General features: G+C 40.7%; 1 protein-coding gene across 1 annotated transcript; it reads right to left on the minus strand.

Moving 5' to 3' along the window:
• Positions 1 to 591: 591 nt before the first annotated feature.
• Positions 592 to 15,016, minus strand: SLC16A14 (solute carrier family 16 member 14). The gene is made up of 6 exons (XM_034063966.1): positions 14,861 to 15,016; positions 10,352 to 10,469; positions 9,800 to 10,076; positions 8,963 to 9,106; positions 4,387 to 5,382; positions 592 to 2,738 (listed from the first exon to the last, which is right to left on the minus strand). Exons 3-6 carry the CDS (start codon positions 10,059 to 10,061, stop codon positions 2,590 to 2,592), a joined length of 1,551 nt encoding a protein of 516 aa, XP_033919857.1. The 5' UTR covers positions 10,062 to 10,076; positions 10,352 to 10,469; positions 14,861 to 15,016; the 3' UTR covers positions 592 to 2,589.
• Between the last annotated feature and the right edge of the window lie 1,160 nt (positions 15,017 to 16,176).

The raw sequence follows: 16,176 nt of genomic DNA on the forward strand, positions 1-16,176 counted from the left end.
ATTAAGAATATTTTGTTCTACAACTATATACCGATATTCTTGAGGCATTTGGTAACTGTAGATAGAAGACGCTGTTAAGTATATTCTTTCCTCTTTGTGACAATTTCCTTTTAGGACAATGACATAAATATCATGATGTGCATAAAATACTGTATTCATAAAATTTCTGTTCTGTTTAATAAAACACTGTAAAATGTAATTTTTCTTTAGAGAGGTGATTTTAAGAACTATAGTATGTGAGCAGAGCTACTAAACAACAGACCCTCTTTTCTCACTTTCTGTCAATTTACCAGCAAGTAATTTTTTCTTAGCTTGTGCTCTCATAACAGATTTAGGCAATTTCAGGTTAGGAAACTAGAACCCATAGAGTCAATATGGACTGACCGAATATTAGTTTTAAACAATAATTTAACTTGATTTTGACAGGCCACCTTCTTCTTGATCAGCCATGTACTTGGCCCTTTTGCTAGAAGAAATAAGAATTATTTTCCAGGAAAATCTTCATTTTTAAGCTTAAAAAAAAATAATTACTAAATGAACAGAAAGTGGCATTTTGGGTAATGTCAGTTTATTCCATTATATGGCCCAGTAAGGACTTCTATAGAAAGGTATATTGCAGATATCATAAATGAACAACATATTATGCTTTACAGTAATATGCAAATAAAGTTGATCTTGACAAAAGACAAAGTGAAGATCTAAGTATAAAGGGTACATATCTTTCAAAAAGAAAAAAAGGAAATTGAGGGAAATCATCACTTCAATATATAAATGACACCAAGATATCTCAGTTAAAATAAGCCAGCAGCAGCATTCACACCAAGATATTAAACCTGTAACAAAAGAACTGATGTGAATGTGTAGTTTACATGACCATTTCCTCCAACAAAAAGACTGATTTTAAGACATTGCCGACCATGTGTTCATACGATATGTTCATACCATGCGTTGCAGTTTGCTGTCTCCTCAGTTGTTTTAGCATCAGTTTTAAAGGCCATACTTAACTATCCTGTATGACTGAATGGATCTAAGTCTTAAAGTAGTTTGGGGGTTTCCTAAGGTTTTCTTTTTTAATTTGGCTCATTTCAGTGACACATTTTAAAGTATGACCCTGCCAACAGTTGTACTAGTGTGAAACTATGAATTGCAAATGCAAACAATGCAAAATATGTTTCAGAACTTTTGTTAACCAGCCTTGCAGCTATAAAAAATATCTGTATAATGATATTGTTACATATTGAACTGTTTCCCAAGATTTGTTCAATGCAATTGAATAGTATCAATTGCTCCTAAAGATTTGCATCAGCATGTATCAGTGTTAAACTATGAACTTGATTTGTCACAATAAGCTTTCAAAAAGCTGGAAAGAAAAAACCTACAGTGACCTTTTATTTGATAGAAAAGTGAACACCAGACTCAGTTCTCAAAGCTGAAAAAAGTGTGTCCTGCACCACCATACAAAACATTCTGCATTGATTACCAGATATTTCATGTTAAAAATATTAATCTGAATATTTTACATGGTCTTTAGCTCTGCCATGCTCTGCATTGTCTAATTTTCCAGTGAATAAACATGGTGATCAGTCTTAGCTTATGGTGTGCATTATAAGCAGCAACACAACTGCTCATGATGTACCAGGTTTTGTTATTAATCTTATTACAACAAAATCTAGTGTGCTGTAGCCCTGTTCTTTCTTAAAAGTATATTTGGCCAATTTTGCCTAGCTGTCTTTCTTTAGTTGTTTACTTGACAAGTCCCATGGGAGGAGTCAATTGCAATGTTATGAAGTTCTACAATACCTCTAATTGGTAAAGCAACCAGAAACTTCCAACTGTTTCTGGAAACATTTTCCAGTCTGTGAATAACAGTAGTATTTTTCATCTGTTGCCTGTTTCTTCTTTTATGTTTTACTTCAGCAGCATTAAGTGTTACAGCATTTATAATGCAGCCTATGTATTGAGGAAGGCTCCTTTATTATGCAGCTGATAATTTAAAAATCCTTGAAGAAGAGAGTAATTTCAGAAAAATATATAAGTACTTTCCTTCAGTTTTGCATCACAGAAATAGTAACTTCAGTACACTGAATTAATTGAATTATTGTACTAGCATTTCAACAGTACTTGACTAGCCAGGTAAGAAACATAGTCATTTTCTCATACTCAGTAACTAATCTTAGATAGAATACGTAGTAAGAAGGGCTTTTAGAAATCATTCATGTCCTGATCAAATTCTCTTGTTAAGACCAGTGTAAATCAGAAGTAACTGCACTGCAGTCAGTGGAATTTCACTGATGGGTAGAGGTGAGCAGTAAAAAGAGAAGCAAAGATACAGGCTTCTAGCATTGTTTCAAATTTAAAAGACTAGCATAGTGCTTTTAATCACTTATTTGTTAGTTCTAAAGTAAAAGACCTTAACTTACTTAAAAAAAAACATGTTTCTAATAATTTATTAGCATTTTGGTGCACATTTGCTTTTCACTTAAGTATACTTCAATGTGATTGGTTTCATAAGAAAAACAGCTTCATAATGTCATACAATAGAAATGTGAAAACAAAGAAAATTCTGTAAAAAACCTTCTGGAATTTGTTCTATACTTGTGCTTCTTCTGTAGATTTTTCTCTTGGTTGTTTCTTTTGAATACAAGGTTGTATAAGTAAAAATACTATTCCCACAATGTATAGCAAGCCAGATATGTAAAAAGAATAGTCATATTTCTGTGTGATGTCATAGATCCAACCTGCAAAATAAGGACAAAGCATGTTTGTTATAAAGCTTGACAACAAGGTACGTTGCATGGGAAAACATGAAAAGTACTGCATATTGCTTTCATGATATTTCTGTGAAATCTATAGGGGGGGTTGTGGGGGAAAAAAAAAAAAAAGAAGTGGCAACTGTCTCCTCCTCTAGATGCTACAAATGGAAATGTATTTACAAAATCCCTTATTCATTCACCAGAACCCCAAACCAGTGCAAAGCCTATTCCCTTCATTTAAGTATCATGGAAGACTTAAAATGGGACTCTAGCTACGTGCCATCCTAAGAAGCCAAGCAGCCCTCTCTAAAGCTGTACATTTTTCAAATAGGTTGTCACAAGTCTGACATTAAAATAGACATTTTGGAATCCCAAAGCAATTAGTTTTTCCACCATGCTACTGTTTCTGTAAAATGCCCAGTACTGCTGTTGTGCTTTGTGCAAGCAAGTGCATTTCCAGTATCTTTCTCAAAGACTTGTATACTGATAAAAGACTTTTCAAGAGATGATACAATCTCAGTACTCTCATGCCAACCTTAATTCCTCTGCAAAAATACATTAAAGTTACTTCAAAAAGGTTTAAGGGCCCAAACTAGCAAAACCTAGTAACCTCAAGTTCAGACGCTTTTTTTACACCAACTAATTTGCTTCGTTACTAATGACCAAATACGAAGACATGTTCAGGACAGACTGAGAGGTGCTGAAAGAATATATGGTAGAAAAAGTGCTGCTCTTTAATGGGAGTGAGTGAGCTTTCTTATAAATCATGTCAGTTCACTCAGGGAGAGAAGGTGAAAGCATTCTCGCTTTTCTTGGTTGCTTGTTTCTAATAGCTTCAGTTCATTCTCCTGCCATCCCTGGTCACCCACTGCCATTACTCACAAGGTCTCTTGCTGCTTTCTTCTGATTTGCATCTCTGTAAAAGATAGCTGAAGTCTGGCTATAGTATTGACAATCACTACCTGCATCTCTTCTGTACTTCTCCACCTCTTTCTATGAGAAAATTTAAGAATGTTTAAACCTAAGAAACTTAAGCCACAACATATACACTTTTACCCTCCGCTGTGCATGGCAGTAAACAGATTATGAGCCACACAGTCCCCAAAGTAAATATTTCTGGATGAAGGAAGGCAAAGCTGAAAGTTAGTTAAATCAACACATTCATTGGCAGCTTAGTGGTGACACCCAAACACACTTTATAGTTCTTAGGGGTAATATTATGGGACAGACACCTGCCTACCTTGAAAACCATTCATCATTTTTTCATCTAGATAGAGGCATGAGTATGTACAATGCCTACACAGCACAAAACACATTTAAATAGGTTGAACGTTTCTCATTGTACAGAAAGTGTATGAAAATATTTTAAGGAAACATACAATTGAAAACATAGATTGTAATAGATTTGGGGTTATTTGCAAGGATTGTAATTTGTACTATGTGAATAGTGAGATGGTACCCATAAGATGTGACCTGTACATCTGCGCAATGTAAAGCTGGATGTTACCACCCATTCTGGAGCAGCTGTAATTCTATTAACTACACAGGCTCATAACATATGAAAGCTTAATAATATAATGAGTTACACGGTTATTATACAAATATCTGTTGGTCAGCAATTTGAACTTTTTACCTGCAAAGGGTGGTCCAAACAGTGCAGATATTCCATTGGCACAAATGATGATGCCATAAGCATTTGCAAGGTGTTTAGTTCCAACTAAATCTTCAGTCACAACAGGCATTAGAGAAAAGTAGCCGCTAGAGAATCCTATTAAAGCACAAACTACAGCCAGGCTAACGTACGTTTGCATTAGTGGTAAAGTAAGAATGCAAGTGACCAGGGTAAAGTTAGCCATGAGGAAGACATTCCATGTGCTGACACATGGGAGATCAGAGATGATTCCAAGGATCACTTTACCAAAAATATGAACAATGGCTATAATGGATGTCAAAGGAAATATATTGTTCTGACTAGACAAGTTGTACTGCTTGACTATTTCTGGAAGATGAATAAAGGGAATGACAAAGCTGCTATAGGCAAACAAAGCCCAAATTATAAAGGCCACAAATACTCTATTTGTAAACAGTGATGCAGCTCCAAAGTAGCTGGAGTACCATATTGCAAAGCCCTTCCTGACTGTAACTGTCAGCTGGCTCACTGTCTTAAGAATGCGCAGTCCATACATACTCCTTCCATCTCTGGATTTACCTCCAGATTCTATGTGCTGAACACTGTCAAGCACTTCTTCATTTGTTGCCTCTTCTTTTTTTTCCAGTTCTTCACCGAGGACTCCATTAGATTTTATAGTCTCTGCAGAATGGGACAGAGCTTTTGCCTGGTTATCTTCGCTTTTACTTCTCACAACATACTTTTCACTAACAACATCTTTGGGAAAGAGTGGTCTCATAAGCGCTCCGCAGACACAAAGGTTCAGGGAGATGGCGCCCTGGATGAACATGGCGTTCCTCCACCCAAACTCAATGCAGAGGTGCTTTAGTAACGCAGTCATTAGGAAAGCTCCAAACCCTGTTCCTGTGGTACTGAGTCCTTGTGCAAGCGCTCTTCTCTTCTGGAAATACTGCCCTACCATGACCACTGCAGGCAGATAAACCATGCCACTTCCAACGCCTATGGAAACAAAGCCCAAAATCAATCTGAATTTTTGCTAACAGGATAGAACACAGTAATAAACACATCAGTTTTATTCCCAACTTGTGCACAAGCACAGTGATGAAAGCAAGCATAAATTTTCAATTCTCATGTTAGCTTTCATTTCCCTCTTACAATATTTTCCAAAGTCTGCAATACTCATGCCAGTGAGAACACAATACTGCTATTTAACTGCAGGAAAAACTGGAACAGATGGAAAATAAAACCTCAGGTCAGCATTACACTGCTGGAAAGTCCCAAACATCCCACAATAAGTGAGTGACAGTTAATGTGGGGGACAAACATAAAACCCTATTTTGAAGTATCTGTACTTGTAATACCTGCATCTTTCTGTATCAGCAACCAGAAATCGCTTAGTGGGCACACCTTGTCGCTTTTGCCCAAGTTCACCAACAATGAAGACCCAAACTGAGTTTTTGTTCTTGCTTTGTAACTGTGGAGCCACAGTGACCATGAGGTGTTTCAGGAGTAGGCACAGGGGTGTTAGCCCAGTACTGGGACCTTGCGTGGCTTCAGGGTCTCTCTCTGGGCACTGAAGTGAAGTCCAGGCAGGGCCACACAGTAGCTACACAGGCATATTCTTAAAAGGCAGATCTCTAATTCTGCAGAAAATCCCCCACTTGTAGTTTAAAAATAGGGTATTGATAGTACCCATTTCAAGCAGAAAGTGTTGAGAGTTGTGTAAATACATCATTAAAGTTTTTCTCAACAGCAAATTCCTGACAGGATTTATACATGAAGAGATGGTATGCAGAAGGATTTGGACTGGAAGAGGTGTATGCAGAAGATGCTTCCAAAATCACTGTGATCATAATTTAGAAGAGTGGTTTGGGTTTAAAAGTTTCCCTGAAATAGCTGGTAACATAGTTGTGTGCAGCTACATTGGAGAAAGAGCAGTTTATTCCAGCAAAGCCTGAAAAAAAACCCCACCTCAACATTACATCACAGCAGTGTACCATGGTCAGAGCTGACCTGTTTTGCCTGTTAGAAGTATGTACTTCTTTGCTATGTATATACATGATCAGGTTGAAATAAGCCATGTTTTTACATTTTCATTCTGTGGACTACAAAGCAAAACATACTCCTACTCCATGCAAAGACATGCCCTCTCCACAGGTAAGCACAGGGCCACAGGCCTCCCCACTCTTTTTCCTCGCAGATTCGTGACCATTCATCATCATGGCAGCTGCATGGCTGGCTCTGCTCTCCCTGCCTTGCCCCACATAGGGCCTCAACGGACATTTTGCCCCCCACTCCACAGGGATTCCCTGCTGCCAGGGGCTCCAGCACACACACCCAGGGGCTCCCCAGGAAGGGTGAGGGGGAAGAAGGCTCCCCTGCCCTACTGCTGCTGCAGGGAAGTGAGACAATGGAGCTGGATGAAGCAGTTGACCAGCAGGTGAGGGGGCAAGGCTGTGAGGAGATGTGGGTGGGGAGCCACGTTGAGGTGAGGGGCACATTGGGGGTGGGAGCTGAGGCAGCAGGATGGCTGCCATCAGCGGACAAAGCTGGGGTCATAGGGACATACTGTGTGAGGGCAACTGGCACAGTGTGTCACCAGGGAGAACAGGAGCCATGAGTAAGCCCATGAGCACTTGCGTGGAGGTCCAGAAGTAATGGCAGCAGGAGGTGGCCACCATAAGTGAAGAGCAGCCTTACATCTAGCAACCAGGAGAACATGAAAGACACTTCCCTGAGGTGATGGTGAGGTGACCGTGAGCAAGCAGATGGGAGTGAGTGGGCAGGGAGGGACTAAGACAATGAGTGAGTGAGGAGATTATGAGTGCAGGGACAATGAGTGAGGGGATGGAAAGCGACGATGTGGTGAATGGAGGTCTGGAGATGGAAGAAACATCTTGGGCATCTCTACACTGGTTTTATTCCTGCAGCAGCATCTCATATCTACACCTCATCAAAAATTTTGTCTCCGCTTTTTTCTGAAAATGAGCTTTTCAGCCCTCTTTAAGTCCACTGTATAATCTCTGCCTTTTTTGTCTGGTATTTGGTGTATGATCCTTTTGAAAAGCAGCAAGGCCCGAGAGAAAGAGTGCGTAGATTCCTGTCTGCTTGATTATATTCTATATATATGGAAGCAGAAATTGCAGAAAGGGCAGAACCCTGCCTGTAATTATTGTTTTTGCTCAGGAATTTACATTACTGAAATCTCTGGTATGGTGGTATGAAAAGTCACCACAACAAGCCTTGCTAGTTTAATTTTTTTTTCCATCCAGAGAGCTAGATAAAAAATTATGTAAAGAAATTCTGCAGATACCTATGAAATTCTGTGAAAGGATAGTCTGAGGGAATGGAGGGTACTGAAGCTATTATTAGTATTGCAAACAATTTGTTTTTTTCATCATGCATCTGTGCGTCACATACAACATAGATACCATGCTTCATTTGCAAACATAACTGGCCATCTTATCCATGGAGTAAATAGTATCTCAAAGCCCCTTAAATTGCTCCATGTTGCTCAAATAATAATTTTGTATTTCTTACTTGGATCACTTTAACATCTTTCTTTTCTATTAACAGTATAACTTTCCAGAAATGAACAGTGAATAAAATGGTCTTTCAAGTAGATAACACTGGGTTCCTCTACATGCCCTGCAAGTGGCTGGGCTGGGGGTGCACAAGAAGCTGGGAGGGGACACTTCTGGGACAGCTGACCCCAACTGAAGGGACTGCAGGGATATGCCATACCAGATGGTGTCATGCTCAGCAATAAAACTGGGGGAAAGGAGTAGGAATGGAGGACATTCAGAGCTGTGGTGTAACAGTTACACATGTTGAAGCTCTTCTTTACTGGAAATGGCTAAACATCTTCCTGCTGATGGGAAGTAGTGAATTAACTCCTTGGTTTCCTTTGCTTGTGCATGCTGCTTTTGCTTTACTGATTATTATTTATTTATTATTTGTTACTATGGGGGTTGGAACTAGATGATCTTAAGGTCCTTTCCAACCCTAAATGTTATTCTATGATTCTGTGATTAAATTGTCTTTATCTCACTTTTAACCCTCTGGATCTCTGCTCCATCCCACATCCCAAAGAGCAAGCAGCTCTTTGAGGCTTAACTGCCCATCAGCAGTAACCCACAACTGACTTTAAAATGGGTTTTGAAGCAGTACATAGTTAGCATAATCTGGTATTTTATTAATGTGGAGCAACTTCTGTAGAAAACATTTGCAGTTTCTTCCTGTGAAGAAGACGGAAGTTAGCTAGATTCAACACTGCTTCAATATCTTTAAATTCCACTTCTACAGCTTGGGTTATGTTAAAACTTCTAATTAAAAATGTCCTCTAATATAATCGCTTGGAGGAAACTGGTAATACCATCTTTACATTGCAGATTTAAATGACAGCAGAAGTCACTGGCACCAAACCAGTGAGTAAATAATGTTTTCTGAGGCTGTAAAGAGTGTGAAAGAAAAGTTGGACTAACTTTGCAGTATAACTTCCCTCTTTATGCACCCAGATAACCTTTAAAGGAATGAAAAAGTAGTTGAAAGAGCTTTCCAATGCTAGTTCAGCTCTTACCAGCTGTCACTCCGAATGTAAGGAAGAGGTAGTGCACATCTGAGGCATAGGCACTCAGTATCCAACCTAGGGCATTCAGTATCCCTCCAATTATAGCTGTCTTGCGGCACCCACACATGCTGATGAATAAACCAATGAAAGGACCTGTTAAAAACATGGGGAAATATTATAATTATTTAATTCTATGTAATGTTTAATATTTTTTTCACAGAAAGACTCAATGTTTTAAACTAAATGTTAAACATGAGGCTACTCATGCAATTAATTTTATTTTACCCATTATTATTTAAAATCCTGGGAAGAAAAAATTCAACCAACAAACCAACCAAATACTTTGCAAATACCCACAAGACCTAAAATCACAGTTGCCCAATGAAGAAGGGAAGACAGAGATGTGTATATACATGTATGCACAAACATACCCCTCCATGTATTATTTTGGGTTGATCCAACCATAACTTAAAAGATAAATTTTAGTTCATCTGCCAAACTGAAATATAAACTGATCAAACTCAATATTTTCTCCTCCCAGATGATAGCACAGGGAGGACCACAACCTTCGCTGATCATCTGTTTTCTTAATTCTAGTGAGACTTTGAAGTCACAGCCATTATTTCCTGCTCATGCTGTCTCCTGGAGTAATTGTCTTCTCTATCATCTTCCCTCTTGTTCCCTTTCTCTCCCTAACTTGTAAAAGTTGTCCTGTTGACGTTAAAAAGGCAACTTGGGCAGCTCTGCAAATAAAATGGAAAACTGTAAGAAAACACTTGAGGGATGAGTGGTAAATATATTCTAAAAATCGTACATAGTTTTGAAATAAATTAGGCTGGAACGTACCTACGATAAGTGTAATGCCCATGCTGAGGGAACTAACCCATGCTGTTAAGCCACGACTTTGATTAAACTCTTCAAGCCATTCCATGTTCAGTATTCCAAGGGCCATTTGGGACCCCATGATAAGTATGTGCACAAGGAAAGAAGAAAGCACAATCATCCAAGCCCATCCTCCATCGATGTTTGGATTAGGCTTAATTGGCTTACTTCCAACTTTTGAGTCATCTCCAAAATCATATCCAATATCCTCTCGACTAGCATACATTTTTCCCAAGGTATTCTGAAACAAATGCAGTAAATACCTTCAAAATACATACAAAATGCTCAGATTTTGTTGCTTGTTTATACTGAATAACATAAATCACTAACATATTTCACCATTGTGGTTTAGTGGAGTTGTAAAGCAAATACTGTGTTTTCATTGATTAAATGTAAAATGCTTATAAAATGCTGCAATTAATGGGGTTTTTTTGTGTACTTAGTATCATGGCTGCCTATGCAGGATTATTAACAGGATGACAGTAGGCTGCATTATTTCCATTACTATATACTTACTTTTGGGTGGCTGAGAGCACTCACTCTTCATGGGTTGACAGGTCACAAAAAAGACTGGTCTCTCTCTGTATATTCCTCTTCTGCTGTCCCAGTAAGATTTGTATTCAAGTTCGTAAAGCTTGGGAAAAAAAAGGAAATCCTGAAGAGGCAGATAGGTGAAGTTGCCACCTCTTTTCAGAGGAAACCAGTTTTGAGATGTATTTCTTTCTTAGTAGTGGAAGAACAACAGTGAAGACAGAGAAAGATAAAGATTTAAGGTTCTTGATTTTCAAAATGCTTTGCTTACATAAGTTGTTACAAGGGTATTGTTACCACCTCTAGCAAGCTTTTCATTAGAGTCAGCTTGACAGTTTGCTACTATGCTTTCAGTTCCATAGTTTTAATCCATATAATCCTACTAAAACCAAAGAACCCTTCCAAATCAATGCGAATGCCTATCAGAATCAAACTGAGCGGCAGCTATGTGAATAGGTGGGTGTAGGATCAGGCCGTAACAACTTAATTTGATTTCTTTGATTTCTTCCATTGTTACTCTAAGTGGAGATTGCAACACAATGTGAAAATAATTTCAAAACCATTTTTAATTGATTAACAAGCAAGGTGCAGAACCCAGTCTTCCCTCTGTCCTATTCCTGCTGCAACACATTGAAATTTTACCCAACTGTGGAACACCAAATAGGTTTCCATAGATACTAGAAATGTAACGATACAAATTACCAGAGATGGTAATTTTTTGTCTTCTTTTCTTCTCCAGAGAAATAAAAGAGCCATCCGCTGCAAAACACTAAAAAGAGAGAAGAAAGTTCTCAAAAACTGACCAAAAAAGCTCTTTATGTATTTTGTGAGCCCTCAGAAGGTATGGCTAGTTCCTCACTATTCCATTCACTGGTAGTGAATGGAACAACTCAGATTCTGTACTGACTGAAAATTTGGGCTGTTCTCTTTAAATATATGAACATATTTTTCTTCTCAAGTTACTACCTTTCCAAACCATTCTACTTTTTTCTTACTGCTAGATAAACACACAGAGAATGCCTTGAAGTATTTCATACTAATACATCAATGGAGTAAGAGCTGATTGGTCAAAGCTACCATTTCTTCCACAGAAAACAGTGAAAACCTGACAATGTATGTAACCTTTCCAGACTGGCTGCTGGGTAAGTTACCTTTGTAGTTAAGTGACACATATCTGTTACAGTGCAGGTAATTACATGTAACTAAGGGCAACTTTCAAGTAGGTTCCTCCAAGAGTAAACTGGTTTGCCTCATACTATGGATTGGAGCTAAAATATATTGTGATCCTGGTATGATATTTTCACAGACAGATACTGCTTTCAAATTAAGGTGTCAGTAGTCCTAACTCGGCCATGGAAGGTAGTGGTGATAGTGAGGAAGAACAAGAACTAGGCACATTTAACACTTGCTGCATGAGCAGATAAACTGGGAGCAACTGTTGAGTCCACACCTCGGTGCCAGTAGAAACACACACTGAAATGACTTACTGGCTTTATCTTTCCAAATCAAGAGGCAGAGAGAAGGGGGCTTATATTTAAAGGACTTTATGGAGTGTTTGAGGCAGGAGAGGTAGCAGGGCAACAAGCCAGAGCCATGCAGTGGTACAGGGTTTTTTTTGAACATGAGAGGATGGCCTGGGACAGCCTTAGTCAAAATCGTACTTCATACTTCCTCAGCTGTAGGTCTTAAAGACATCATCTCAACTCTTTCCTATTAATGTATTTGCAGCTAGATTCCCCATTGATGTTGTTTAAATAACTACTTGTGGAGGATTCAGCCAACTCACAAGAGAGAGATATACTAACTGCATAAAAGTAATAAAGATAGTGAATAACCATGCTAGTGGGAAAGAATGAGAAGCAGCAGAATGAAGACAAATTGCAAGCTGTTAAACATGCTCTGTGCAAGATTAATGAAAATGTATGATGGATATTACAGTGCATCTTCAATAATGGAAAACAAAATTATGTAACTGAAGATTCAGTCAGGATTAAATGTGGAGCTTCACCTTTCTCTTCCGTGCTTTTGACTGGTTTTGTGTGCACCTGAATACTAGTAGCGGATACAAAAGTTTCTTTTTTGAACATGAAATGTATATACCTTTAATATATTTTAAAGTATTTAAAGCAAAAAATGACTGAGATGCAAACATGTGACACTCATCTTTGCAATATTACTGACAGAACAGGCTTAGATTGAGTAGATGCAAGTTAATGTCAAGCTTGCATCAACTCCCACAAATCTTCAGAGAATGTATGTATTTTCCTTTTGAACTGGATTCCTGCTTAATACTACTTTTATACTACTAACTTTCCCCTAACATCACAAGTTCAGAGTACTCAAAAGCAGGGGACAGGCTCTGGAAGAAGCAAGGACTGTATATCTGGATCCTCTCACCATTCTGTGGCCCATCACACCTAGGAGTAATGCACTTTATCTGACCTCAGACTTCTTCCCACACCACACTGGCATTACAATGCCAAGAATAAAGCATCATAGCAAGCAAAGAAGCCTAAGGGGCTCTTTGCAATTGTGAAATCCTAAAGAAGCTGCAATGAAAACCACAGCAGCTGGTTTGTGAAGCCAGCCACATTTCCCCAGTGAGCAAGGCGGTGAAGACCCCCACTTGCAGCAACAGTGGTTGAATACAGCCCCTCTCAAGGGACTGTGTTTAAATGCAGGGGAACCCAAATTCTTGTTTGATCAACCTGGAGAAGGACTAGGGATTGGGTGGGGATTTTCTTTTCAGCAAGTCCTTTTATATCGTATGCATACACAATATGCAGAGCTCTTTGAAAACTGAACCAAACATTAGTGGCCACAAAGATGCTGAGCTTTATTGAAACCCTGACTCATGAGCTATTTTAGGGACAAATGCAGGTGCTGTAATACAATCAAAGTTAGCAACAAAACACCCCAAGTTTGCTGTAGCATCACTGTGGTGGAGTTATGGCTCTCTAACTTGTAGTTGAAATGGATCAATGAAAAACATCTGATCTTGATGTAAAAAGTCCACATGATGAATAATAATTTACATACACTTGGCTGACTGCTTCCAGTACCTGATTGGCTCAACTACAGCATAAAATCATAGTTTAAAGGCACTTCCGATGGATAACTCCTAAACACATTATAAATAGTAATGGGGTTTGTTTCACAGTGTTCCCAGTAGACATGCTACATGTAACTATTTGTCTTTTGAAGACATAAAAAAAAACAAACAAACTTGTCAAAAAGTAGTTTATTTTGGGGGTTGGAAGTGTTGGCAGTCTAACTCCAGCTTCCTGATACACCTAGCACTTCAGTTGTCAGTGGCTTTCAGTGGAGGTGTGGACTGGAGCAACTTCTGCAGATCCCAGCACGTAACTGTGCATGCCCAGGGAGGAAGAGAAAACTAGAGAAATTAAATGCTTAAAACGCTAATTATAGAATCATAGAATAGAATAGTTAGGATTGGAAAGGACCTTAAGATCATTTAGTTCCAAGCCCACTTCCAATGGGCAGGGACACCTCACACTAAACCATATCACCCAAGGCTTCATCCAACCTGGTCTTGAACACTGCCAGGGATGGAGCATTCACTACCTCCCTGGGCAACCCATTCCAGTACCTCACCACCCTAAAAAATTGCCAGGGTCACAAATTCACATGAAGTCGTCGCCAGCTCCTTTCCCAGACTCTGCTCTCCCAGAGGCCGCATCCCAGGCCCGCTCAGACCTCCAGACCTCTCTGAAAGACACTTCGGTACTGCCCTGTCCTGATGACACCCACCAGCGGAGGGGTGCCGCGCCCCCGGTGGTAGCCCCAGTAGGCTCACAGAGTAAATTTTTCTCCCCGTGGTGCCAATGGAATAGGCAGCTTGCATCAGGCGCTCTACCTCTGTTTCGTAAATGGTGAAAGGATGCTATAGGAGCAGCCCCAAGGCAGAGGACGTTCTTCCCCCCACCTCCCATCCCACAAGATAATGAATGCGGAAGCTGTACACGTTACGCGCTCCCCACCACTCAAGTTAAGCTCATGTATGCAGAACGCTGCTCAGAAGGGGGGGTGAGAGGGCAGCGCCTGTCGCCGAGCTGCTCTGGCGGGGCCCCGGGCTGGGCCGCGGCGGCCTCCCCTGCCCGCGGGGGCTGCGGCGGCGGCGGGGCCGTGCGGCGGGGCGGTGTTGGAAGACCGGCGCGGCTGCAGGCACCGCCCGCCGCAGCACAGAGGATGACCGGTAGTTACCCCGCGGCGCCGGCGTTCCCAGCACAGTTCGGCGCGGAGGGGCCGCCGCCGCTTTCCGCTGCCCGCCGGCAGACCCGCGGTCCCGCTGCACCGCACCGCACCGCGCCGGGCCAGCCCAGCGCAGCCCAGCCCAGCCCAGCCCAGCCCAGCCCAGCCCGCCTCTGCCGCAGGCGGCGCGGCTGCTGCGGCTTCTCCCGCCCGCACCCGTGCCGGTGTTGGTGCCGGTGTCGGTACCGTGCGGCGGGTCCCGGCTCCTCCCCAGGTACTCACCGCGCCGGTCCCGCCAGAGCCGCAGACCCGGCCCCCCACGGCTGCGAGCCCCCACCGTCAGGCAAACCCGCGGCGCTGCTCTGCTCCCCGAGAGCTGCTGCAGGCTCCGGTGTCCACCTGCGCCCGGCTCCGGGCAGCCAGACGCGCTAGCTCAGCCTCGCCCCTGCCCGCTGCCCCGGGGCTTATTCTCTGTAGAAGTGTGGCACTGGCCGCGGGCCTCTTGTCCCCCGGGCAGCTAGTCTGCTGCAACGCCTTGTCTCCATCCCCTGCAATTTCAAATCTCCACGCTCTTTCATTCCTGCGATACCGGCTAATTCTGGTTTGGCGGAGGAGATTGGCAATCCTCTCACAGGCACACTCTTGTGGCTGAATGAAGTTTATTGCTGCACAGGTTATCACTGGAAATCTACATCTGAGAGAGAGGATATAGTCCAATACAATCAGCCAGTATCATGATTTTAATGCCCTTTGGATTGTATTTACTTCAGAGAGGCTGGTTGAATTTAGTCAAACCACCCTAAGAATGAAGCTTGAAAGCTTTATGGTATAGTACCTTATTTGTGCAATAAAGCTTTAGCAAAGCTAAAAAAGCAAAAGCTTTAAAAATATTCCCCCCTTAAGAGTAGAGTTGTAGAAATATGCTCCTACTTTTTCCAAAGTAGCATCCGGACCCCAGTTGTATCTTTCTGAACAATCTGACATTAATGAGGTAGACATTCTGCAATACATTCTTTTGACTATTTGCAGATAATTTACCAAGCTAAAGTGATTGTATGCCACTGTACAAAACTTTAATCATCAGAGAATCTATGTCCTACAGCAGTGCACTGAGGAGCGTAAATAAAGGCTGTTGAAGGATATGTAAGAGGTAGTTTGAGAGAAGACAAAATGAGGAGAGAACAACTGGAATGTTAGCATTATTATAGTATTATACATGCTGTCTATGTGCATAACTTGGTGGTTCACAATCTGTTAAAAGAGAATAGGTTTTGGGGTTTTAAAAAGATTTGTTTGGGGGACTTTATGTTTTTTTTCTCGATTTCTGTTTGACCATACTCTTTGGCCTATCTGCCATTTACACAAGCAAATCTCATTTATATTTTTCATAAATGTTTAATGTTCCATCATATATCTAGTTCATCATATTTATCTAAACACTTTTATCTGGTTTTGGTTCAAGTGTGTGGAAGACCATGAGCTACTGCTATGGCTTCAGGTTTTACTTCAATCTTATACTACGTTGCATTGTAGTCTTAAAAAGATATTCCTTTTCTACAATAAATAACTAGTCTAGTGTCAGAGACTTGTAATTGGGT

Source organism: Melopsittacus undulatus, chromosome 6, assembly GCF_012275295.1.
Source record: "Melopsittacus undulatus isolate bMelUnd1 chromosome 6, bMelUnd1.mat.Z, whole genome shotgun sequence".
NCBI classification, from domain to species: Eukaryota; Metazoa; Chordata; class Aves; order Psittaciformes; family Psittaculidae; genus Melopsittacus; species Melopsittacus undulatus.

Coding starts and splice junctions, on each gene's coding strand:
- SLC16A14 (XM_034063966.1), bottom strand. CDS start 10,061: ATGTATGCTAGTCGAGAGGATATTGGATATGATTTTGGAGATGACTCA. Junction 9,107..9,799: donor GGGCATTACACTTATCGTAG/GTACGTTCCAGC, acceptor TGTTTTTAACAG/GTCCTTTCATTGGTTTATTC. Junction 5,383..8,962: donor TACATTCGGAGTGACAGCTG/GTAAGAGCTGAA, acceptor TTGTTTCCATAG/GCGTTGGAAGTGGCATGGTT.